Below are 25,060 nucleotides of genomic sequence, written 5' to 3'. Positions count from 1 at the left end.
CGTCCTTCCAGGGTCCACCCCACACACCCATCCTGACGTACCTGACTAGCTCACTCCTGTGGGGCCTCCTCCAGGAAGCCCTCCCTGCCCACCCCTCTGAGCTGCAGGGCCCTGGGCTGCCTCCATCAGGGCCCCAGAGCTGGGTGGAGTCTGTCTAATGGCCTGGGTCTCTCCAGGGGGAGCCCCATGTGACTTCACCCTGCCCTATTCTCAGAGCCAGGACCAGACAGCCAGGCTTGGAAACGTCTGGATGGGGGTGGCTGTCTCTGTCTCTCCCTCCACTCATGGAAGCCTGGAGAGCCTTCCATAGGCCTCACGGCGGGTGGCCTCCTACAGGTGCTCAGTCCTGGCCAGCCAGGTGCCCCCACTGGGGCACCCCCACTGTCCCCAAACATTCACACCTGAGTCTTCCAGGAAAGCTGCCCTCCCTCGGGGACCCCAGGGCTGGGGAAGGAGGGTCCTGTCTGAGGAGGGCTCCCAGCACTAGACGCGGCAGGCGGGCAGTGCCAGATGCAGGGCATCGCGCCCAGGCCAGGGCAGGCTGCAGCTCTCCTGGCCCAGGGATGCTGGCTGCTGAGCCCTTAGACGCCCGAGTCACTTTACACGCATCATCCATTCTCCCCACTAGGGGGCACCACTGAGCCCACCATGAGGGTGAGGAGGTTGGGTCGCCAGGGAGTTAACACTTTCTCCTGCCCCTGTACCCACTGAGGGCAGCGCAGGCCCCTCAGTCCCCTTGGGAATGAGCCCCACCTTCATGGCTGGGGGCTGTGTTTTTTCACCCCCAGAGCAACTCCATCAGGATGTATTATCACCCCTCCTCTACGGATGGGGAAACTGAGGCTCAGAGAGGGACACTGTGATTCAGGCGCAGGTCTTAACGCTCGAGGGAGGGCTATGCTGCCGCGGGGCGGAGGGGGCAGAAGCACCTGCAGGAGGGGGCTTGGGTTTCTCCTACAGCTGACAAAGCGGTCCCTGGGATGTCACCCATTCAGAATTTCAAGTCAGTCCTGCTTCTTAAAACCCTTCCCACTCCCCAGGGCCCTTAACTAAAACGATGCCCGCGTGGGCTGCCGGCCCCACCCCCACCCCCGTCCGCGGGGCCTGCCTGGACCCGCCCTCCCCGCGCGCTGGGGCGGCTGCTTGTGTGCTCAGAGGCGCCCTCTCGCGCTAGACTGTAGCCTCTGCAGGCAGGAGGCTGTTTTGCTCAGGGCTGTACGTGGCGGGCGGGTAAAAACAGAGTCCACACGTCGTAGGTGATCCATCAACACATGTCCAGTGGCCTACAGTGAGGGGATTTGTGGAGAGGACATGGGGTAACGGATGACCCGAGGCCAGACCAGAGAGCGGAGTGACCCGTGGGGGTCAGACCCTGGGGCAGGAGCTGAGCGTGGGTTGCCGCCCCACCCCGCATCAGTGCCCCCAGGCGACCCCGCCCCCCACTTGGCAGAGCCAAGGCTCCCCTCGCTGACAGTCCGCTCGCTTCATGGGGTCCTCTGGGGAGGGCTGGTCCCCCTGAAGACAGGCTCAGGCCCGCCCTCCCGCCCCACCCCGCAGGCATGACACTCACTGTCCTTGTCTGTCGGCGGCTGCAGGGAGTAGAGGACGCCTTGGGGGCCGTTTGGAGGGAGGCCTGGGCTGCCTGCTGGGCCGGGGGGGCCGGGGGGGCCGGGGCGCCCCATCTCTCCCGGAAGCCCACGGGGCCCTGGCGGCCCCAAGAGGCCTGCAGTGGGGAGGAGAGGAGTCACAGGAGAGCCGGGCCTCGTGGCTGATGTAACAGAGACGAGAAGCAGACCCTGAAGGGGACGGGGCTGGCGAGGGCCGATGGTGGCCTCCAGGCCCAGGGACACCCTGGAGGGCTCTTCCGGGAGCTAATAACATGACTTCCCCTTCCCAGCCCAATGCACAGGGGACCCGGGGCAGCTGGATGGGAGGTGAGGGAGGCACGGACCACAGACCCAGTGGGGGCTCCGGCCAGATGCCCTCTGCCCGCTCCAGGGACCTCAGCTCTGGGGAAGGGGCGCCGAGGGTGGCAGCCAGCCTGGGCCAGCCCTGTACCTGCCCTGACAGGGCCCAGGAGGAGCTGGGTGGTCTCTGGAGGTGTTGTTTACATGGCTGAGCACAACCCCCAGCCCCCAGGAGCCCCCCCGGACACCTGCGCCCACAACTCCAGAAGCCTTCTCTTCCCACAGCCCAGGGCGAGACGGAGCCCTAAGGTGCTTGGGGTGAGGCTGCCGTAGGGGTGGCAGTGGGAAGAAGTGAGCCTGGAGCCCCCCAAGATGGCAGTCATTAGCTCCAGCAAGAAAGGGGGTGTCTGGGATGCCTTGCCTGCTCAGACAGGGGAGAAACCCCAACCCCCTTCCCCCCGTGGACAGAGTCAGGTCGGGGCGTGTGGGGGGGTGTCCTTACCAGGAGGACCCGCTGGGCCCTTCTCTCCTGCCTGGCCCCGGTCACCTTTGGAGCCTGGGGGACCTGCAGGCCCTGGTGGTCCTGTCTGTCCCGGGGGCCCTGGGGATAGAATGAAATGAGGCCTGAGAACACTGTGGGCTGAGCTGCCCCCCATGGCTCCAGGCTTGACCACCTGGGCTGTCCGGTCAGACCTGCCTCCAGGAATCCAGCCCACCTGGGGCCCCCCACAATGGGCAAAGGGACCATCATTAGCTCACATCAGTCATTACAGCTTGCAAACCATTTTTGTTCCTATTAACTTCTATGATCTCAAGAGCTACTTGTGTCCCCACTTGACAGATGGGGAAACTGAGGCTCAGAAAGTCGTGGCCCTTTGCTCAAGGTAGCAGAGCCAGGCTGTAAATAAGTCAGAATCCTCTCTCCGCGTCCTACTGTCTCCCTGCTCAGGCTCAGGAACTAGGCTTCTGGCAAAGAGCTTCCCAATGAGGCCTCCTTAGAGACCCCAGGAAGCCCTGAAGGATATGCCTGCCCAGCTTCAGGGTCTCCAGGCCCCAAGGGTGGGCAGGAGTAGATGGAGAGGCCAGAGTCCCCCTGTGTGGCCTGGGGACAGCCCCTTCTCTCCCTCTGGAAGCCCTGGGCCTGGGGAGGATGCTCAAAAATGCCTACTGAACTGATGGAGGCCCTGGAGCTGCCCGTTTCCAGAGAGATTCCCAGCTGCTCGCCAGGATTCCAGGGCTCACCCAGGTGTCAGCATTTATAGGGTTTGTGCTCCACCTGGTGGCCATTCTTGGGAACTGCACGTCCCGGTAAGAAGAAAGGTGCCCCAGGAGACCCAGAGCCCCTCCCAGCTTCCTCCCTCCCCTCCAGGGGGTGTTGGGGCCTGGGTCCTCCAGGGGATGAGAAGCCCCCCCTTCCCCCCAGCCCCCGCCCCCTCCTCAGTCCCAGAAGAAGGATCTGAAGATGAGCACGGGGCAGCCCTCTGGAAATGAGACTTTGGGGAGAGTGGCTAGAGAGGTGTGGGGGGCTGGGGGGGGCCCAAAGTGAGACGCCCCCTCCTCTCATAGCAGGCCTAAGTTCACCCCTACACCCTCCCAGCCTCCAGAGACTGCAGAATACCTGATGCTTCCCTGGCCCCGGGACTGGCCACTGGAGGCAACTCTCCCACTGCTGGGGGTCTACAGGCAGGGGAGGGGATGGAGCGTGTGCTCAGAGCTGAGTCTGGGCAGGAGTGCTAAGAAGCTGGGGGCTCAACCTGGGGACAGGGGGAGGGAAGGCGTCACCTGCAAAGGGCTCCAGTGGGGCCGAGAATCACTGAGTCAAAATGGCCCGGGATCGCTGGGTGACCCCAGGGGTCACTTTTCTGAGCCTCAGTTCTCTCCTCTGTAACCTGAGCTTTACGAGCTTACTGGAATGATTAGCAATGATATCTGTACAGACTAGGGTGATATAAAAATGTTTAATAACTGGCACAGCACGGATACTGACCAGTCAGACGAGATCTCAGCCTTAAACCCTTGAGTTCAGCCACACAGACAGTGCCAGCTCACCGCCCAGGGTAAAGCCCCAGCGCTTCTCCTGGCACGTGGCAGCATTCAACAATGCTGACTACTAGTATTACAGTTATTATTACTGTTCTGCAGTCCCAGGGAGCAGAGCCTAAACCAATGGATAGAAGCTGCAGAGAGAAAACGTTTACCTCTGACTTCAAAGTGTGGTGGGAAGGGTGAAAACAACAGGTGAGTGGATGTCTTCCAACTTGGGTCAGAGAGTTCAGAGAGGATCCCCCAGAAGGGGGGCAGTCAGTAAGCTGCCCTGGTGGTATGCAGGCAGGGCCTGCTGTAAAATTGAGCCAATCAAGGATGGAGCTGGGCTGGGGGCCTAAGTGCAGATGCTAAGGGGCAGCGGGGCAGTCAGTGAGGACAGTAGCTGGACTGTGAGGCAATAAGGAATGGTGAGGACTGTGGCAAACTGCAGAGCTTGAACAGGATCTGCAGGGGCAGCTGTGACTTAGCTGCAGCCAATTGTTTCTCTATTTTTAATTTTTTTATATATATATATTTTTGGCCACACCACACGGCATGTGGGATCTTGGTTCCCTGACCAGGGATCAAACCTGTGCCCCTTGCATTGGAAGTGCGGAGTCTTAACCACTGGACCACCAGGGAAGTCCCAGCCAATTGTTTCTATTAAGAGACAGCCAACCCCAATGGCCAGATCTTCCATTTTTCTAAGAGAAGCGAGAAATCCTGGTTTTTATGTGAAATCCCCCCAGGTTTTAAACATTAGCTCAGTTTTCCAAAATGCCACGTGGGCATGTATGACCTCCTTGTGCAGGCCCTGGGAGGCCATGCCTCCCCTGTAGGCCTCACTCACCGGCCGGGCCCGTGGGCCTTCTCCTTTGGGACCCAGGGTGGGCGAGAGGGAGGGCGTCAGGGAGGAAATCCTCGTTCCAGGGTGGTGGGGTGCTCTGGGGGGTCGGCAGGTCATTGTCCGGGCCCGAGGGCCGCTCTGCTGCTTCCAGAAGGAGAACCTGGGCCAGAGAAGGGCAGAGGGTCAGGCCCAGGCCAGGCCGGGGACACATGTGAATGGGAACGTGTGCCCCGGGAGACCAGCAGCTGCTCCCTGCTCTTGGGACCACCAGTCCCCTCGCTGGAATGTTCTCCCACCCCTGCCCCCCTCCCCTTCCCATTTCAGGAAGCCCTCCTGACCCTCGGGCTCAGGCAGGTCCCCTTTGGACACGTTCAGAGTCACCGTACTTTTCTCCTAGAGCGGCTGTGGCTGGGATTAGACAGTGGCTGTTGGAATAACGACCACGGTCACCTCCACTTCACCGGCTCCTCCCAAGGGAGGGACTAGGCCCGCCTCTCCCCCACAAGCCTGGCTCAAGGCACAGACAACGCAGTCAGGGAATGTTTGTGGATGAATGGATGGATGGAAGGAGGGAGGGAGGGAGGAAGGAAGAGAGGGAGGAGGGGCAGAGGGAAAGAAAGGGAAGGGGAAAGGAAAGGAAAGAAAAAAAGAAGAAGAAAGAAAAGAAAAGAAGGAGAAAGAATAAATAAATGGGCCCAGCTTGATGCATGATATTTAGCAGGAGCTCCAGAGAAACAAAGGTGGCCATGGTCACTCAGGGCCAGCCTGGAAAGCAGCCTGTCCTCTCCCCTGGAGGAAAGCAGGGGTCAAAAACCGAAAGGACCCAGGGCCTCGGTGGGAGACTCTCCCTAATTCACGTGAACTGGGAGCCAGGAGGCCTCAGAGAGGCCCTGCTGTCCCCAAAGAGGCTAGCAGGGGGCGCTGCGTGCCCGGGGTCCGCACAGGGCAGGCAGGCAGATGCTAGCACACAGTAGACCCCCCCAGCAGAGGGGGGCCCTGGGGTTCCCGGGCCATATCGGATGGAGCCCGGCTTCCTGTCCCGATCTGCCAGACGGGAAGGAAGAAGTCCAGTGTCTCACGTCCCCTCCAGCTCTTAGAAACCCAAATCCCGCGTCCTGCTAGAGTCTCCGACTCAGTGTGTGAGATGAAAGTGTTCTGAGGACGGGGCTGAGGGTGGGCCTGGCTGGGCCCCACCCCGGGCCGCCCCCACCCCCCATCAGAATCGCTGGCGTCTAATTCCGCAGGTGCTGCTGCCTGAAGGCATCCAAACTCCAGCCCCCTGGCCTATACCCCACCCTACGCCCACCCCAACACAGGAGTCCGTACTTCCCGGAGGGCCTAATGGGCCCCCAGGCCTCTTCCAGTGCCCCTCCGCCTGCCTGTGGCCCTCGCTCGGCCCGTCGTGTCCCCCCTCCCCATGCCTGTGGCCTCAGGCTCTGCGACAGCCCTCTGCCTCCCCCACCTCCACCTGCCCCCTCCCTCTCCTGCAGCCCCCGGTCCCCACAATCAACAGCAGCGGGTGAGGACCTCCTGCAAAGCAACCCCCCTAAAAACCGCCAGTATCTCCACACACGTCGTACACAGGCGCCCGCCCTGGCCTCACCTGCGTCTCTTCCACCCCCCTCTGCTCCAGCTGCCCTGAACTCTCCCAGTGCCCCTCAAGCCCAAGACCGCCCCCCCTCCAAGGCCGAGCTCCTGCAGGGCCCTCCACCAGCCCTGCCCCCAACCCCGATCCCCCATCACCCGGCAGATTCTGAGATCCAGTGAGCTGTCCCCTCCTCCCTGTGTCTGGCTGACCCTCTGGGCAGAAGGGGGCCCTCCTCTCCTGTGTGTCCCCTCAGCTCCTGTACAATCACTTTGTGCCCACAGCCAGGGCGGCGGTGGGAGCAATGCCACCAGCCCCGCCCTCAGGAGTCGGGACCACCTGGGGAGGGGGCGCCCTCCTTGCTCTCGGTCCCCAGAGCCCAGCACAGGTTAAGTGCCATGTGATGGGGGAAGCTCAGACCCTGCTACCAGCCAGCCTGGTGTGAATCCCTGCTCTCCTACTAGGTGACCACTGTGTGACCTTGTGCAAGCATCGTGACCTCTGTGGGCCTCAGTTTTCCCATCAGCAAAATGGGGGTGATAACACTGACCCTGCAGGGCCACGGGAGATCGGGAGCGCTCAATACATGGGCACCCTGGTTAGTCCTGCTGATGCTGGGATGGTGGGGGGAGGGGTCACGGGAACAAACGGCTGCCTTCCCAGCGCCCAGGCCTGGCTGGGCTGAGGTTTTGTGGCTGTGCCGAAAGGGTCCCTCTGTGCGCCCCCTCCCACCAGTTCTGCAGTGTCCCGGGGCCTGGGTGACAGAGTCTCTGAGGACTCTTGGGAACAAAGTGGCACCCCTGCATCAGATCTCAGGTCCCCATCTGTGTTGGGTGGGTGGGTTCCTGACCCTTGAGGCTCCGGTGACCCCCAGGGCCCCTGTCTCTCAGCCCCTCTCCCTTCTGGTCCTCACAAGGGCTCATGAGGCAGGAAGGGCCGCTGCAGCCCCATCACAGGTGAGGTGGAAATAGAGGCTCAGAGACTGCAAGTGACTTGCCCAAGGTCACCCAGCAAGTAGGTGGTGGGGCCAGGGCCACATGTGGCGCCTCACCCACCTCCCCACAGCCGGGCCACAACCTTGGCCTCAGTGGAGCTTCACGGAGGCACAGAGAAGGGGAGCAGCTGGCTCAGATCACACAGCAGCTCGGGGGTGGAGCCCCCCCTCCTGAGCCCCGGAACCCCCTCTAGGATGGGAGGGTTACAATTCCTGCCCCAACTACTGACTGTCCACTGGGAAGCTGACTGGCCACGGCCAAGTGGAGGAGCTGGGTGGCAGGGCAAGGAGACTTGTCTGTCGGTGCCCTGATGTGGGACCCAGAGCCGTGGGTGTAAGGATGGAGGTGAGGAGAATTGTCAGTACCTGGTGCCCCAGGGCTTGGGGGCAGGAGGATGGGCGAAGGCAGGAGTAGCTCCCTTGTTTCTGGCCTGGCTCCGGGGATGGTGGGATTGCCACCAGTCAAACAGGGGCACAGGAGAGGGCAGGTTTGGGGGTGAAGGTGATCAGTCCGGGGGGTGAGTTGAGATGCAGTGTCTTGGGGGAACCTCCAGGTGGATATATTTAACAGGGAGTAGCCAGAAGCAGTAGGGGGTTTGGAGCAGCTTGGAAATATCAAGGATGGGGCACCCGGCCTGGGCTCCTGGGGTCAGGCCCAGCTCTCCTTTTGTGGCAGAGCTCCCAGGACTCCCAAAGGGACCCGCCACCTGCAGCCTTGCCCCTGCACCAGATACCCGGCTCACTTCTTCCTGGGGCACTTCCCACGCAGACACCAAGGCCCACAGAGCCCACGGACCCGGGCAGAGCAGCCCTGGCCATGGTCAAGTTAGAATCAGCCCCCACCAGAGTCCAAGTCCTCCTGGCCTGGCCATGGCCAACCTCCCAGAGAAACTGACCCCATTCCTGCCGGGCATGAGCACACCAGGGCGGGCAGCAGTGAGCGTGGGGACTTAGCCCAAGAAAACCAGACCTCGGCCAGCCTCGGAGGGCAGTGGCTCTGATGACGTCATGGCGGCCCGGCTGATTGGCCAGGACGCCGCCCTCCTGCACCGGAGAGCAGCCGGAGTTCCAAGGCTCCTGTGACCCTCACTCAGGGAAATGCCCTCGGGCTGCCTCCCACTCAGTCTGGTCCTTGGAGTCAGAGTGTAAACTGAGGGGCAGGAGAGGAAGGAAGGCAGGAAACTTTTTCTGCTGGCCTTCCACCCCACCATCGCCCAGCAGCCATTCCAGCCTGTCCCAGGGAAAGAGGGTGGCAGGAATCTAGATGAGCTCCTAGGTCTGGGTCCTTTGGCAACTCAGGCACTGTGCGGCGTGTAAATGGAACAATCCCTTGTGGTCGCCTGGCCTCCAACCTCCTCCTCTTCCCTGGCTCCACAATCCCCTGCTGTGTGCCTGTGGGTGTGCCCCAGAGGAGGAATCATGACTGGCCAATTACTCATTTTCCCAGCTCCCTTGCAACTAGGAGGTGGGCATATAGCCCAGTGCTGGCCAATGACACATAATGAATCTGTTGGGGTGCTTTACTTCCCCCCCTACTTCCTGCCTTTGAACAAGGTATAAGGATATGAGGCCTTGAGCTGCAGCAGCTACTTTGTAACCATGAGGCACTGACCATGAGACCAACAGCCAATTCACTAAGGAGGTGGAGAGGAAGGCTGTGAAGAGTCTGGGTTCTTGAGCCACCAAATTAATCCCGAGACCACTAACTTGTGGACTTCCTATTGAACTAACAATAAATGGTAAGGAATAAGCTGCCAGTGGCTGGGTTTCTGTTACTTGCCACTGAACACATCCCTTCTGATATGCCAAAACAGGTTTCTTGTCTGAAGAAGCAGCAGTTGCAGTTTCCAGGCCTCAGAGTTACTGCTCTCTTATGCCAGCTGCCTGGGTTCTGACTCCCCATCTGGGGTCTGCCTGCCCGGTTCTGCCTTCACCCACCTGACCCCAGCCCCTGACCCCAGCTCCATGTTCTCTCTGACCCCTGCGGGCTCGCCTGACCTCAGCACAGCCCCTGAGGCTGCGGGGCTGTCCTGGCTGCTAGCCTGGCTTGTGGCCCCCTCCCTCTGCAGGCTGCCGCCTCTCAGGGCCCTCTGACCGGGCTGACGAAGCTCCCAGGGGCCCAGTTTCTCCAGGGGACACTTGGGCATAAAGCAGGCAGGTGGGCAGCTGGAAGGTGATACAGATAAGACGCAGGAGTTGAGACAGGAGTCTCCCGCCCCCTACCTGGGGATCCAGAAGAAACGCAGTGGCAGCCACGTCTCTGCACACCCGTCTCGAGCTCCCTCTCCTGCTCCCCACCCAGGAGCCGCCTGAGCTCATGCCCGTCAGCCAGCCTCAGAACGACCCAGTGAGGGGCCGGGAAATGTCTCCTTCAATTTCCATTTTACAGGGCAGCAGACTGAGGCCCAGAGCTAGGAAGGGACCTGCCAAGGCAGAGCAATTACTGGGACAGCCCGACCCCCCCACCCCCTGTAGTCCCCTGAGGTCTACAGAGTGGTCATGACCCTCACCCTCAGGGCCAGAGAGTAAGCCCCACCCCCAGCCCGCTGCCGTGGCCTTGGCCATGGTCGTGGTGCAGCCTCTCTAGGCAGAGGGAGGTGTCAGGGTGGGAGGACCAGGGGAGGAATTGCTCATGGCGGGAGGGCATGGGCGAGGGCTAAGTGGGCGGGGGACAGCTGGCACGGTGCCAGTCCTCCCACAGAGCTGTGACTTTTAACACCCCAGGGTACTGGGCCTGGGCCAGGGCAGGCTGTCAGCCAATGCTCTGCCAAACCATGCAGAGGTTTCAGGTGCCTGGAAAATGTCCATCAGGCCAGCCAGTCTGGGGACCCCACCTTTTCTAAAGTCTCGGGTACCAGAAGTTCATCCCAGCATCTTCCCCAGCATCCCTCACCCCTGGGACCCTCAGGTTTCTTGCTCACCCCACTCCCTTCCCCAACCCCAGGAGACTGGCCCGGCCCGGAGAAGGTTACCCAGGGCCACTGAAGCCCCAAACAGCACCTATCCCCCAGGACCAGGCTGCTCAGCCCTGCTGGGCTCCCTGGGGCTGATGCAAGCCCCTCCCCAACCAGCTCCCCAGGCCCAGTATCCCCAGACCATCTGACCTTGGCCTCCAGCGTGGTCAGCCGGTCACTCATGTCACTGAGCCGGGTACAGTTCATGCATTCTGAAAGAGAAGAGGTGAGAGTGGAGTAGATCCTGGGGAGAGAGCAGCCCAGCCACAAGTATAGCCTCTGGTCAGGCAGGCAGGGAAATCTCTGAGCTGTTGCCAGCAAAACTCCTACCCATCCTTCAGAGCCTTATCCTTAGTGCCCCCTCCTCCATGCAGTCTGCCTGACCTCTGACCCTCCTTTCTGGGCATCCGCAGCACAGAGTACTGTCTGTTTACTCGGTGAATTGTCTGAGCCAGCACCTGTGATGCCTCGCCAGTCTGTGGGTGCCGTATGGGCGGGGTCTTTGTCTATTTTGTTTGTTCATGAATTTCAGTGCCTGGCACAAAATAGAGGCTCAAAAAATATCTGATAGTTGATGAATGGATAGTAAATGAGACACGCTCCCTGACTTTGAGAACTACAGTCTGGGGAAGGATACAGGCAAATAGACACAGGCTGGTAAGGGCTATAAGAACAGAACATGCAAAAGAGCATCATGGGGGATGTCAAAGCCCATCTGGGGTGGGCAGTGGTCCAGGAGGGCTTCCTGGAGGCAGTGGCACCTAAGGTGAGGCCTGAGGGATGCACAATGACTGGTCAGGTTCAGCAGAAGGAGGAATAAGGGCTGAGGCCCCTAGGAGAACAGAACAGGGGAGCGTCTGCCAGCAGCCTGGCCTATCCGAGCACACCTGCGGGCCACCAAGGCTGGAGCAGTGGGCTGGGCCCTGACACAGGAGGGGGGAAGAGTTGGCAGTATCCTGAGGCCAATGGGCTGCTGTTGGAGGGGGTGAAAGCCAAGGTCAGATTTGCATTTTTAAAAGCTCACTCTGGCAGCGGAAGTGTCCCATGGGTGGGAGTGGGAGGGCCTGGGGGCCGGAAGGCCAATTAGGAGACCAGTAACTGTTAACCTCCCAGGCATACATCTCCCTGGGCTGTAATCATCTATTTATGTCTGTCTCCCCCGGAGACCCAGAGCTCTTTAATGAGGAAATAGATGGTTCAAAGCTGTTCTAAAGAGCTTTTATTGCTCTAGAAGTCAAGAGATGCTTAGATTCCTCCCTCAGTTCAAAGCCTGACCCTACAGGAACCCCATTCTGGTTAAACAGACACATGAGAGGTATTAGGGTAACTCGGCAGGTCCCACTTGGTGTTCAGAGGCCCCTTGGCCACAGCGAGGCCCCCATGCTCACCAGCGGGGTCCCCGGCCCCCAATCATCAGCCTTGTCTGTCCCCCATCTTTGTCGCTGAATGCAAACCACCTTGTAAATGTCCCTATTTTAAAATAATGATTGCTCTGTGAGAGATGTGAGGAGACCACCAGGATCTTAGGACCGTGGGAGTAGGTGATTCAGGCTGTGTCCTCCCCAGGGGCGCCCAGCCTTGAGGCCAGGGGTGCTGACAGTCCCCACTTTTACAAGGCACCAGCCCTACCTGGGTTTATGTGGGCTGGCAGGGGTCCCCTCATCCTCATCTCCCTCCGCATCTACCCTGGGCTGGGCCCAGTCAGTGGTTTATAAGCCTTTTTTAGGAACAGAACTCTTTCTCCCCCAATAAAACCTTGCCAGTAACCCCGATACATAAAAGAGATTAAAGACTGAGGCGTAAACACTGAAACTTTAAAACAACCAGAAGAATGTATACAGTTGTCTGACTCGGGGACGGGGCAGGACTTCACAAAGGATCAGCGAGAAAGGAGGCGGTTTTCTGGTTAAACATGGGGGATTGAACACACATGTTTCCCTCTAGTTCCTCCCAGGAAAGGGATGGTAAAGGAAGAAAAAGGTACAAACCACAAAGCGGGGAGATGGGCAGAGGAGACTTCTCAGTGAAAGGCAGCCAGGGGCCGAGTCCCAGGCTTGCAGACACAGGAGGGCTTGGAGATCAGGGAAAGGTGACGGTCCTCTCTGGGCTCAGCGACCCAGCCAAGGGGAAAGGCCCACAGGCGCTGATACCTGGGGAGGCCCCCTTCCCCCCGCACCCCCTGTACAACGGCCTCCAGTCAACAAAGCCAAAACATACGGAAAGAGCCCCACAGGGCTTTTAGTGCCTCCCTCCTAAATACAGATGGTCCAGGATTCCTGTGCCTCTGAAAGAGGCCCTTCATGGGAAAGACAGACATCAAAACAAACAGGGTCCCATTTGTCATTCCACCCACTCTACCCTCCACCCATCCACCCACCCACCCATCCTACCTCCACCCTCCACCTTACTTTCCACCCACCCACCTTCCCATTCATCCATCCCCCACCCCTCCCTTCACCCCCCGACGCTACCCATCCCCAACCATCCCTTCCTCCACCTGGAGGCACCGTGGCTGCCCATGAGCCCCTTGGTGACCCCGTGCTGATCCTGATGGGCGGGTGGCAGGGCAGCATGAATGGGGTGCCTGCCCTCGCAGCAAAGGCCCAAGAGCATCTCATGGGGGAACAGGCGCTGACTCTGGAGGAGGGCTGGCCTGGAGAACTTTCCTGTTTGAGCCTCAGCTGTCCCCTCCACACACAGGAGGGTACCACCCCACCCCGGGGCCCAGCAGGAAGCGGGGTGGGGGGGCAGGATGGCCATGAGTGAGGTGTCAATCAGAGCCCCAGCCCCGCCTAGTGAACATTCCTGAGGCATTTAGGGGCCATGAACACATTTCCAGGGTGTGAGGCAACAAATAGGACTCGCTGCAGGGGGGAAGGCCAGCAGAGGAAGGGGTGAGTCTTGGGCTCTCCCAGAAACCTATTTCTGGAAAGTGTGCTGGGCCCGGACCTAGTTTGCTCTGGCACTGGGCACCCTGCTTGGCCTGTGGGGAGCGGCTTGGCTGTCAGCAGGCACAGGGGTTCCAGCTCCCCAGCCGCGGAGAGGCGCAGCCAGCGGGCAGGGGCGAGGCTGCCAGCTCAGTCTTCCTGTGCCACCTGCCCGGGCAGGCGCTCTGAGACTGGGTGGGTTTTATGGTTCCCCTGGCATTCTGTCATCGACAGCAATTAAATTATGCATTTGACTTTCTCTAACTATTCCTCGGAGCGGTGGAAATATGGAGATGGGCCTGGTGGGGACAATCCTGGCTGTGTGACTGGCCGAGGCCCTGCCGCCTGGCTCTGGGCCGGTTCCCCCTCCCTGAGACGCAGACTCTAACTCTCTGGGATTCTCAGGATTCCCACGTTCCCGGCACACACAGGCCCACGAGGGTTTCTTAGTTTCCTAGCACACTGGTGTGTGTATATGTGTGTGTGTAAGAGAGAGAGAAACTGACTGCTTGGCATGGTCAGTAGAGAGAGCACTATAGAGGCCACTAACTCACTGTGTGGCTTGCGAGGCCCTCTTTCTCTCTGCACCTCAGTTTCCCCATCTGTAAAAGGGGTTCACATTGCTCAGCTCCAGGGGCCTCGGGCTCCTGGACTCTTTGCTCCTGCCCTCGCCGGCCGGCTGCCCTCTCTGCCTCTCTCTTTCTGTTCCTCTCCCAGGGCACCCCACCTTGGTGCCTCCAGCTTCTGCCTACCTCACCCATCCCTTTCCTGCTTGGGCCACGAGACCCTGACAGGCGCAGCCAGGGCACTTGGATGGTTCTGTCCCCAGAGGCCCAGCTCCCTCTGAGAGGTCTCTGAGATGGTCTGCAGGTACAGGGCATACACAGGGTGGATGTCACCTGCAGCCAACCCAACGGGGCCCAGCTGGAAGAGACCCCTAAAACCCCCCGGGAGACCTTTGACCCTAGTCAAGACTCCTAGGGGAAGAAACTTCCAAGGAGGTCAATAGGGTAAGATACTGCGGGGAAAGGGGTAGGGCAGGCCAGCTAGACTGGCCACGGGTGCACACAGGGCACCACAGGAACAGGGAGGTCCTGAGTGATCTGTTTCCCTAACGTGACAAGAGCTATGGAGGTAAGCTCCCCCCCCACCAAAAGCCTGACTCTAGGGAATGAAAATTGGGGGTAAAGAGGGGGTACAGGGGACTCTCCTTTCTCACGGTAAGCCTTGAAGAGCTACTGGCCTTTTTAAAACAATGTATATATTTAATATACATAACATAATTTAAATTTTTAACTGGGTGAAAACATGAAACGTGCTTATGATGCTGTGTGGAAAATATACGATATTGTATCTATTCATGAGCTGGCAGGAAACAAGCCAGCTGCAGGCTGGAGTTCCAGAGTTGGTGCCACCAAGACATGATCATTCCAGATTTTTCCAGTCCTGGTGTTTCCAGTTCAGCCTGCAGCTCTTAAGTGCCCTCTGGTGCTCTGAGCCTAGCTCCGTGGGTAGCAGCAAGGACCTGGTAGGAATTTTGTAAAATACCTTCCCTGCAGGGTTCCCCTGGTGGCACAGTGGTTAAGAATCCGCCTGCCAATGCAGGGGACACGGGTTTGAGCCCTGGTCCGGGAAGATCCCACATGCCGCGGAGCAACTAAGCCCGTGCGCCACAACTACTGAGCCTGCGAGCCACAACTACTGAAGCCTGCGTGCCTAGAGCCCGCGCTCCACAAGAGAAGCCACCGCAATGAGAAGCCCGTGCACCACAACGAAGAGTAGCCCCTGCTCGCTGCAACTAGAGAAAGCCCGTGCCCAGCAACAAAGACCCAACTCAGCCAAAAATAAATAAATAAATAAAAATACTTCCCTGGGCCTGGGAAGCCACCTTTCCAGTGAACTTGTAGAGAGCCGCTTGTCCAGGTACTCGCAGACAGATCGGATTTTTCTAAGACACATACCCCAGAAGGAAGCGTGGAAAGGACAAGGCCAGGCCAAAGGCGGGGGCCCTACCCTAGGCCCCGCTGTGCTCCTCCACACGTGCCAGAGCAACGAAGCCCATCGGGGGCCGGGAGCCCGCTGGTTGGATGGAGCTGTGGCTGTTTGCCAGGCCCAGCCGCGGGGCTAATGGACAGGACAGAATAATTAAATTCCATCTTTTTCTATATCACGGATCACAGAGAAGGCCAGATATTTTTTCAAGAACTTCTGCCAAGAGTTTTTATTGAAAAGTAATTTGAGTTTCTTTTTGGAGAGGGGCAGCCTTGCAAGGGTGTCATCGCGGTAGAAACACAAATCCCCAAAGGCCCAGCTGCGCTGAAGCTGCTCAGAGCACAGTGGTAGCTGGCCGCCTCCACCCCCGACACCAGCGGCCCCTGGACTGCAGAGCTTTCCAGCGATGTTCAGAAACCCCCCGTGGGGAAAAGGGACAACACTGGTGAGTGAAAGCAATTCACTAATGTTAATCAGTCACCTGCAGGGTGAGAGGCAGAAATACCCTGGCATGTGTCCCTCCCTTTATGAGTGAGGATGATGAGATTCAGAGAGGTTCAGCAATGCACTCAAGGTCACACAGCTTGTCGATTAAAGGCCAGAATCAGAACCCAGGCCTTCCATTCCCATAAGGCCATGGTGGGCTGGGCTAGGTGCCCTGGCTGGGGCAGCAACTCTCAATGTGATGTGAAAACAGTGCCTGGACCATGGCTGGACATGGGTGAAGTTTGTGATTTCTTCACCCCACCATGGCCCTAAAGACTCTGCTGACCTAACTGGCCAAGTCTGTCTTCCTCCCTCTCTACCTCCACATCCAGCCCAGAGTTCAAGATTGTTGGGTCTTGTACCATGGCTGGATCACACCCCAAAGCATCTTTGCCCCAATGAAATCTAAAGAGGAATTATTGGAATTATTAAGTTAATTTAGCAAGGTTGATGGAATGCAAAGACAGTTTATAAAAATCAACCATATTCCGGGACTTCCCTGGTGGTCCGGCAGTTAAGACTGCGTTCCCAATGCAGGGGGCCTGGGTTCGATTCCTGGTCAGGGAACGAGGTCGTGCACAATGCAACTAAAGATCCCGCATGCTGCACGCCACAACTAAAGATACCCCATGCCACAACTAAAAAGATCCTGCCTAAAGCAACTAAGACCCAGCACAGCCAAATAAATAAATAAATAAATAAATAAATAAAATAAAAGGCTTGCCTTCAATTAAAAAGAAAATCAACCATATTTCTATAAACTGACAATAACATCATTCACAAAAGCATCAAATTATCTAGGAATAAATCTACTGAAAACTATAAAACATCATTGAGAGAAATTAAAGAAGATCTAAATAAATGGAAAGATAATGTTCATGGATTGGAAGGCCTTATATTATAGATGTTAACTCTCTCCCACTTGATCTATAAATTCAATGCAGTCCCATTTAAATCTCAGAAGACTTTGTGTATGTTGTGTGTGTGTGCGTGTAAATTCGCAAGTTGATTCTAAAATATATATGAAAATGCAAAGGTCGAAGAATAGCCAAGGCGATCTAGAACAAATAGAACAAAAGTGGAAGACTTTTAGGACCAGAAATGAGATCTATTATAAAACTACAGTAATTAAGACATTGTATTATTGGTGCAAAGATAGACAAAGAGACCCACACTTACATATTCACCTGGTTTATTAAAAAGGCACATATGAGTACAGGAGAGAAAGGATGGACTTTTCAATAAATGGTGGTGGGTCAATTGGACATCCAAATTGAAAAGTGAAATAAAAGAATCTGACCCCTAACCCACACTACACATGAAAGTCGATTCCAGATGGATTGTAGATCTAAATGTTAAAAGAAAAACAATACAGCTTTTTTTTTGCAGCGCAGTATGGCTTTCAGGATCTTAGTTCCCCAGACCAGGGATCAAACCCATGCCCCAGCGGTGAAAGCTCCAAGTCCTAACCACTGGATCGCCAGGGAATTTCCAACAATACCGGTCTTAGAAAAAATAGGTAACTTACCTTCATAACCTCAGAATAGACAAAGGTTTCTTAGGACACAAAAAGCACTAACATTAAAGAAAACTTTGATAAAATGGATCACATTAAATTTAAGAATTTCTTTTCATCAGAATATATCATTAAGAGAATGAAGAGGCCTATCACTGAGTAGAAGAGGTCCTTGGAATACATAAAACCACAAAATAAGATGCCAAATGATCCACCTGCCAATGCAGGGGACATGGGTTCGAGCCCTGGTCTGGGAAGATCCCACATGCCATGGAGCAACTAAGCCCATTCGCCACAACTACTGACCCTGTGCTCTAGAGCCCGCGAGCCACAACTACTGAAGCTCGCGCGCCTAGAGACCGTGCTCCGCAACAAGAGAAGCCGCCGCAATGAGAAGCCCGTGCACCACAATGAAGAGTAGCACCCGCTCGCCACAACTAGAGAAAGCCCGCGTGCAGCAACAAAGACCCACCGCAGCCAAAAATAAATAAATAAATAAATAAATAAATTTATTTATTTTAAAAATAAATTAAAAGAATAAAAACATCTTAGGGATGGTGAAGAAATTTAAAAAAAAAAAAGGGCTTCCCTGGTGGCGCAGTGGTTAAGAACCCTCCTGCCAACGCAGGGGACACGGGTTCGAGCCCTGGTCCAGGAAGATCCCACATGCCGCGGAGCAACTAAGCCCATGCGCCAGAACTACTGAGCCTGTGCTCTAGAGCCTGCGAGCCACAACTACTGAAGCCCGCGCGCCTAGAGCTTGTGCTCCGCAACGAGAGAAGCCACCACAATGAGAAGCCCGCGCACTGCAAAGAAGAGTAGCCCCCCCTCGCTGCAACTAGAGAAAGCCCGCACGCAGCAACAAATACCCAACGCAGCCAAAAATAAATTAAAAAAAAAAAAAAAAAAAAAAAAGATGCCAAATGGCCCACAGTCATAGGCGGAGGGGTCAACTCATTAGCCATATCAGGAAATGCAAATTAAACCACACCCACAAGAATGGCTAAAATTAAAGACTAACAATGCAAGTATCAGAGAGAGTATGAGCCACTGGAACTCTAAGAGAGTATCAATGGAACGTCCATGGAATAACCACATTTTTAAAATGTGGCAGTTTCTAATAGGGCTGAGTAGGAGCAATTCCATCTCTAGATACAAAAATGAATAAATACTTTTACCAAAAGACACGTGCAAGAATGAGCAGCGTTGCTCATAATAACCAAAAATTATAAATAATCCAAATTCCCATTGGTGGCCAACTGGGTAAATTGAATATTCACAAAATGGACTATTGACACAGTAAGAAGCGCACGCAAACCACGTGCAGCCTCATGGATGAACTTCACAAAGATGACAGACGCCCCCCAAAAGAGCACACACTGTGTGAGTCCATTTATCGAAAGTTCCAGCACAGGCAGGACAGGTCAAAGGCAGTGGCCTGCGGGTTAGCGGTTACCTTGGGGGAGGGCAGTTACCAGAAGAGGCAGGAGAAGGGCTTCTAAGATGATGAAAATATTCTCTTTCTTGAGCTGGACGCTGGTACACAGGTGTGGTCAGTGTATGTAAAACATGTCAAGCTGCTGTCCTGATCATCCTAAACCACCAATCTGACACGTCACCCTCCAATGCTCCCCGATGCCCTGAGGACAACCCCCACCTCTGGGATGGGCTACCTGCCATGCTCTGAGCACCTCTAACTCTTCTAGGCCTTTAGCATTTGTCTGTCTTGTCATCGCATCTAGAAATGGCTTGCAACCACCCCATTGATCAGCGAATTCCTAGTGAAGCACCACCTCCTCCAAGAAGCCTTCCTTGACCACTCTAGGCAGATTCAGGCACCCACCTTCCCACCAATTGCCATGCATCCTGTGTACACCTTGCTGACAGCACTCGGCGGCGTGGACGGGCAGCCTCTTGTGTACCCCTCTTCCCTGTGGGGCCATGTCTCACCCATTCTCATATTCTGAAAAATGGGGGCAGAATATTCCTCCATCATATGGGGCTGCAAAGATGCTCATGTGACCTCTTGGGAAGCAGCAGTGCCACCCTTGGGGAGGGGGTGAGCAGATCTGGAAGGGGACTCCCAGCTCATTGTGCAGGTAGCCTGCCTTGGAGGACCTCAGGGGGCCCCGGGGGAGGGAAGGGACTGCTCTCCTCCCGCAGGGGGCCGTCTGCCCCAGGTGCACCCTGGCAGTCCTGTGCCGGGAGCTTCCTCACTGTACACGGCAGGCGCTGCAGCCCCTGAGCAGCTGTTTTCCATTTCCACCAAAGTCAGGAAAAGCGGAAGGGGTTTAAAGTAGAGATAAGGAAGATGTTTTGATGCTGAAGTTCATTATATTCTGGCTTGTGTCATGGTGGGAGGGGAGGAAGGGAGGAAACGTTCTCTTCCGATTTCACAAGAGCAGAGGGTCTGGCCCATGTGGAGCCATGCAGGTCATAATAATGATCAAAAGAAGAAAAAGCAACTGGAGTTCACGGAGCACTCAATCCGCCAGACGCTAATGGAAGGGCGAGACATTGATGCACCGCTTTTCATGTAAATTTGTCTAATTCCTGCAACAACCCAATGAGGGAACAACCATTATTATCTCTGTTTTACAGATGAGGCAACCCAGGCACAGAGAGGTTGGGTAACTTGCCCAAATTCACACAGCTAGTAGGTGCCAGAGGCTGGATTCAAACCCAGGGCTGCCATTGGCTCTTAGCCATCATCCTGGCAGCCTCAGGAACTGGCCTGCTGAAAACGCCGGAAGTCCCAGGGGTCTCCTTGGAGCCCTGCCCTCGGTGGCCCCCACCCTGCTGTCCTCTGGAAGTCCTACCCCCAGGGTTGTGGGGTGGGGCTCCACAGCCTTTCCCCAGATGCCATCCTGGCCCCTCACCCCAGCTGAGGGCACCACGGCATTTCCTTTCTAAAACATTAGGGCCCTCGACTTCTGCGGGGAAAAGACAGGAATTAAATAAATGCAATTCTTTAAGAAATGAGGCCCTTCCCAAAAGTGAGTAGAGTCTCGCTGCTATGTAGGGATGACATGGTCCCTTTGCCCCCCTTCCCCAGAAGGCAGCTGGGCCCTATTGAGAAGAAACCCAATCTGGCAGTGGCATGGGGTGCGGACTGCGGGGCCAGAGGGGCTGGCATGCAGGGAGGGGCATCAGAGCAGCATCAGTGGCTCCAAGAGGGTCAGGGCCCTGCTGCTGGGGAGGGGGTGTGGGAGGGGGCATAGAGAGAGACCAACCCACAGGCCACGTCCCTGTACCAGAATGCAGACATTCAAGGGTGCATGTGGGAGTGAGCATGAGTGTGGATACACTCAGGTCTAAGGCAGGGGGTCTACATGGGAGTGTCTCTGCGCGTGGACATTTGTGTGCACATTGTGTGTGTGTCTCTGTCTGGTACTATTTCTTTCTTTCTTTTTTTTGGCCTCACCACACGGCATGCGGGACCTTAGTTCCCCGACCAGGGATCGAACCCGTGCCCCCTGCAGCGGAAGCGCAGAGTCTTAACCACTGGACTGCCAGGGAAGTCCGTGTCCGGTCCTATTTCTGACATGTGGGTGGAAGCTCAGAAACATTCTCAATTTCCACGGGCCCCGGGGTTTACAAAGCCCTTTTCGCATCTTTGACACCTCTTGGTACCTTTGTGGCCAGTGAGGCCCCACAATCCATGGTCCCAATTTATACCTGTGTTAAGGGCAGCTCAGAGTGGGAGAGGACCTCCCCAGGTCACACAGAACTGCAGCAAAAACCCCAATGTGTTCTGGGGAAGGCCAGGAACCCTCCCACCCCACCTACACCCACCATGGGGACCCAAATAAGCCACAAGAGGCTGCAGGAGGAGGAGCTGTTAAATCCAGGGGGCTGGTCCCCTGCTCTGGGAGCACACGCCTTCTGATGGACCAGGAATGGGGTCAGCATTAGGAACTGTGCTGTGTGTCCTCAGGCAGAGTGCAGCCCTCTCTGGGCCTCAGCTTCCCATCAGTCAGATGCAGGGATGGACTGGATGTTCCCTTTCAGCCTTTTGTTCTCTGAGTCAGTAACTGTAACCGGAGCCAGAAGGCACATCAGCTGGGCATCCACCTTCCCCCTTCTCTCTCCTGTGGGAAAAGGAGCCAGGCTTTGCTTCCTGCAAGCAAATGGATCATATCACGGTGGCCCATTCCCTGGCTTCTGTGGTGAAATGTGATCCCCTGGGAAGCATCCTGTTGGGCTGGAGAGGCCACCTGGTGGGTCCAGGCAATCCACAGCCCAGGTGAGGAGCAGAGGCCCTGGTTCCATCTTGGCTCACCTGCTCCCCATCACTGGGCCCTCAGCTTTCCTCCACAATAAAATGGGACAATAGTCCCTGCCCTGTGTATTCATGAGGCCCAACCCAGAGCTTTGCCATGGGCTTCGGTACTCGCGCTTGCGCAGGAAGGATATGCAGGAAGGGACAAACTCTCCTGGGTCCATGGTGGGCGGGGCAGTTGCTTGGACATCCAGAAGCCGTCAGGAGGACAGCACAGCCGGAGAGAGCACAGCGTCCTCGGGACCCTCCAGGCAGCTGGATCCAGCCTTCTGGCCAGCAAAGCCTTTGGTATTTGGACCATTTTGGAGAGGAACTCATCTAAGAAGTACCTGACTGCCCAGCCCCCGGAGTGGAGGTATACAGCACACCTGTGCTTGACCACTCACAGGGCACCCAAGTGTGGAGGGCGCTCACCCCTGAAATGAATGTCTCCACTGCACCCCTCCTTCCGCCCTCACTAACCACCGGGATTCCTGAACCCTGGATTCTGGGTCTGGATTCATGCTCTCCCTGAGTCCTTTCTGTGTTGATGATGACGTAGTAATGAAAGCCATACTTCCTGGGCATCTCTAACGCTCTTCGGGCGTCACCATGTGCATTACGCATCCTCCCCATAGGTGTTTTGGTTCCTCTGTTACAGATGATGAAAACGGAGACTCTGAGAGGTTATGAAGTCGCCCCAGGCCCCACAGGCAGGGGCAGGAACCAGATCAGAGATGCTCCAAAGCCAGTGCTCTTTCCTTAACGATTCCTGGCTTCTGATTGCTCTGGCCACGTTGGAAACCTCCTAAGCGAGGGAGTTAGAACTGTAGCGTCGGTGAGTGCACCCAAGAAAAGTGCGTGCGCTTTAGTGCCTGGACCCTGGGGCCCCCCGAGGCTGCTCCACCCCTGTCATGGCTGTCTCTGGACAGGTGAGTTACAGCAGGTGATGGCAGGTTTGCTTGACACAATGAATGACTCTCTCATCAGCACTGCTCCCAGTGGGCTGTGGAGTGGCTTTCCTTCAGACTGGCATGGCTGGGAGAAGCCCATCCCCAGAAATCCACGGCCTGAGAACGGAACAGCCAGAATCCCACAGGATAAAGGACTTCTTGGTCCTTGGTTGGGGCTGGAGTGGGGTCCCCACAGCTGGGGGGTGCTTGGATGAAGGCGACTGTGGGACCATTTGCTCAGCGGAGCGATTTCCAGCCTTCCAGGAACATCCCTCAGGACTTAAAGGGGGCTTTATCACAACAGAAATAAGAGATCCAGTCTCTGCAGCCATTTGGGGGATCGAGAAACTGGGGGGAAGGTCATCCCCGCATATGTTTTATCTTTCAAGGTTCACTGATCAAGCTGCTTCTTTTGGTTGGATTTCTGAGGTTCGTGTTCTTAATCTGAAGTTATTGTTTGAAGTGCTCTTCCTCTTTTTTCCTCATCCAGAAAGAAATCATAAATATCTCCAGGGTCCCACAAAGCTGGCAGGCGGCCTTGCCTGGATCTGAAAGCTGACACCAGGCACAGCCCAGGGAGACGAGCTCTGATTTCCCGACCCTCTTGGACATGTGGCGTCAGTACTGCCACCATCACTCTGTGTCAGTGGGAAAGAATCCCTTTTAACAAGGCTCCAAGCCCAAGGTCAAGGTTCAGGGGCCATAAAGCAAAGCTGGCTGACCGAGAGCCTCCAGAATATGGGAGGGGCTGCCTGACTCTGCTGGGTAGAGCACCCACAGCCTCGGGCCCCGGGCTGGGGCCTCCCCCTCCTGCAGCGCTGGTCCAGGCTCAGGAGAGGTGATGAGCTCTCTTGGGGAAACAGATGAGGTGCCCCAAGGACAGCAATAAGGGGCTATAGTCACTTTGGTCTTGGGGCTTTCAGAGGAAAATGGTGGCAGAATTCAAAGTCCCCAGGCGGGAGGTCTGGACGGGGCAGTGCATCAGAGGAAGCCCAGGCAAAGAGGCCTGGGAATCAGCTCTGACCTTTCCCTGCATGCACCTGGGCAGGCCCCTTCCCCTTTGGGGGTCTCTATCCCTCCAAAGGCAAGGGGAAGGCCCCAGGTGGCTTCAGCTTTTATTCAGGGGTCCTCTGGGCTCCAGGAAAGGCCTTGGTCTCTTCACGGCGCCATCTGCCTCTTGATGGTTGTTTAGGGGAGCCGGGACGTGAGCGTGGGATGCTTCCTCTGACACCAGGTCTCCGGAGTTCTCTGTAAGAGGTCGAATCTCAGTCTGGAGGACCCTGGGCCTGACCTCAGGTTGGAGAGGGCCCAGAGCAGCAGTTATCAAATGTTCTTTTTTTTTTTTTTTTTTTTGGCTGTGCCCCACGGCATGCAGGATCTCAGTTCCCTGACCAGGGATCAAACCCGTGCCCCCTGCAATGGAAGCACAGAGTCTTAACCACTGGACCACCAGGGAAGTCCCATCAAGTGCCTTTTTAAAAGGAAGAAGTCTTTTTCCTACACACAATGGCTTCTGGGACCCCCAACAGGTAACAAATCAAAGAGAGGCTGCTCCGACTGCAGGGGGTGGGAGCCCAGAGCCCCCAAATCAGCCACCATCTGCCCCCTGGGTTCAAGGTGGGCAAGAGGTAGATGGGTCTCGGTGTCCCCACCCCCGGTTCGCAGACACCCAAGGGAACAGCATGTGATGAGGCCCGTCCCACGTCCAGTGGGGGACGTAGCGCCCATACAGAAGCTTCCTGCTTCGTGACAGGGGGCCGTCTGGACTCAGCTCCCCCAGGCAGTGTCTGGGACTTACATTCGTCCGGGCCTGGCCTGCCCCCTCCCTCAGGGGCCACCATGCACTGGTCAGCTGCCCCTCCACCCTCCTAGCCAGGAGCCCAGGCCCACGTGGCCTCCTGTCGAGACACGGAGGGAGGCGGAGTGGGCAGGTGACAAGACTCCTGACTCCCAGGGTCAAACCTGGACTGCATCCTTCCCAACAGGAGGAGGTTGTCATGGCAACTAAAGGACCACTTGAGATGGGGCCAGTCCCCTCATCAGGCACAGACCTTCACTGAGGATGGATTTTTCTGCTAATTGCCTGTAGTTTCCAGCCCCTGATCTGACTTTCTAGATCACAAGTCAGACACAATCTGACTCTTTCTTAGAGACACTTTCCCTCCGCCGACTGTCCCAATAGCTTAAAACACATTCGAACAACAGAAAGGCATTTGTGCAGGATTTACAGTGTTTGCCTAATAGCTCAAGGCTTAGTCATCTCTCTGGGCCCTGCCCCTCGACAAGCTGTGTTACCTTGGGGAAGTTATGAACTTCAGCTGCTTTGGCCCAAAAGATGAGGATAATCAAGGCCACCTCCTAGGGCCCTGAACCAGTTAGAGAGAATGCAGGATCAGCACAGAGTACGTGCAGAGAAAAGGCAGCTATTATCTGTACTCATATTAGAAAGCAAATCTCCCATACAATTGTAAAGCCCAGAAGGGGCTTAGGGCTATCTCACCGGGCCCTTTCTTTTAACAGATGAGAAAACAGATCTGGGGTGGTAAGTGGTTCATGGCCACAGTCACACATTTGAGGTGGCGGCCCACCCAGGGCTAAAACCCAGTTCTGGGT

General features: G+C 56.4%; 1 protein-coding gene across 2 annotated transcripts in view; it reads right to left on the bottom strand.

Annotated features, from left to right (window-relative positions):
• Positions 1-25,060, bottom strand: part of COL26A1 (collagen type XXVI alpha 1 chain) — a 168,064-nt gene that overhangs the window by 11,729 nt on the left and 131,275 nt on the right. For both annotated transcript variants that reach the window (XM_057529031.1, XM_057529033.1), the window contains exons 4-7: positions 10,463-10,524; positions 4,783-4,939; positions 2,410-2,508; positions 1,571-1,723 (exon numbers count right to left, since the gene is read on the bottom strand). In XM_057529031.1, coding sequence (XP_057385014.1) covers positions 1,571-1,723; positions 2,410-2,508; positions 4,783-4,939; positions 10,463-10,524 — 471 coding nt within the window. The remainder of the gene's footprint in view (positions 1-1,570; positions 1,724-2,409; positions 2,509-4,782; positions 4,940-10,462; positions 10,525-25,060) is intronic.

This window comes from Balaenoptera acutorostrata, chromosome 15, assembly GCF_949987535.1.
Source record: "Balaenoptera acutorostrata chromosome 15, mBalAcu1.1, whole genome shotgun sequence".
NCBI classification, from domain to species: domain Eukaryota; kingdom Metazoa; phylum Chordata; class Mammalia; order Artiodactyla; family Balaenopteridae; genus Balaenoptera; species Balaenoptera acutorostrata.
This window is presented reverse-complemented; position numbering and strand designations above follow the sequence as displayed.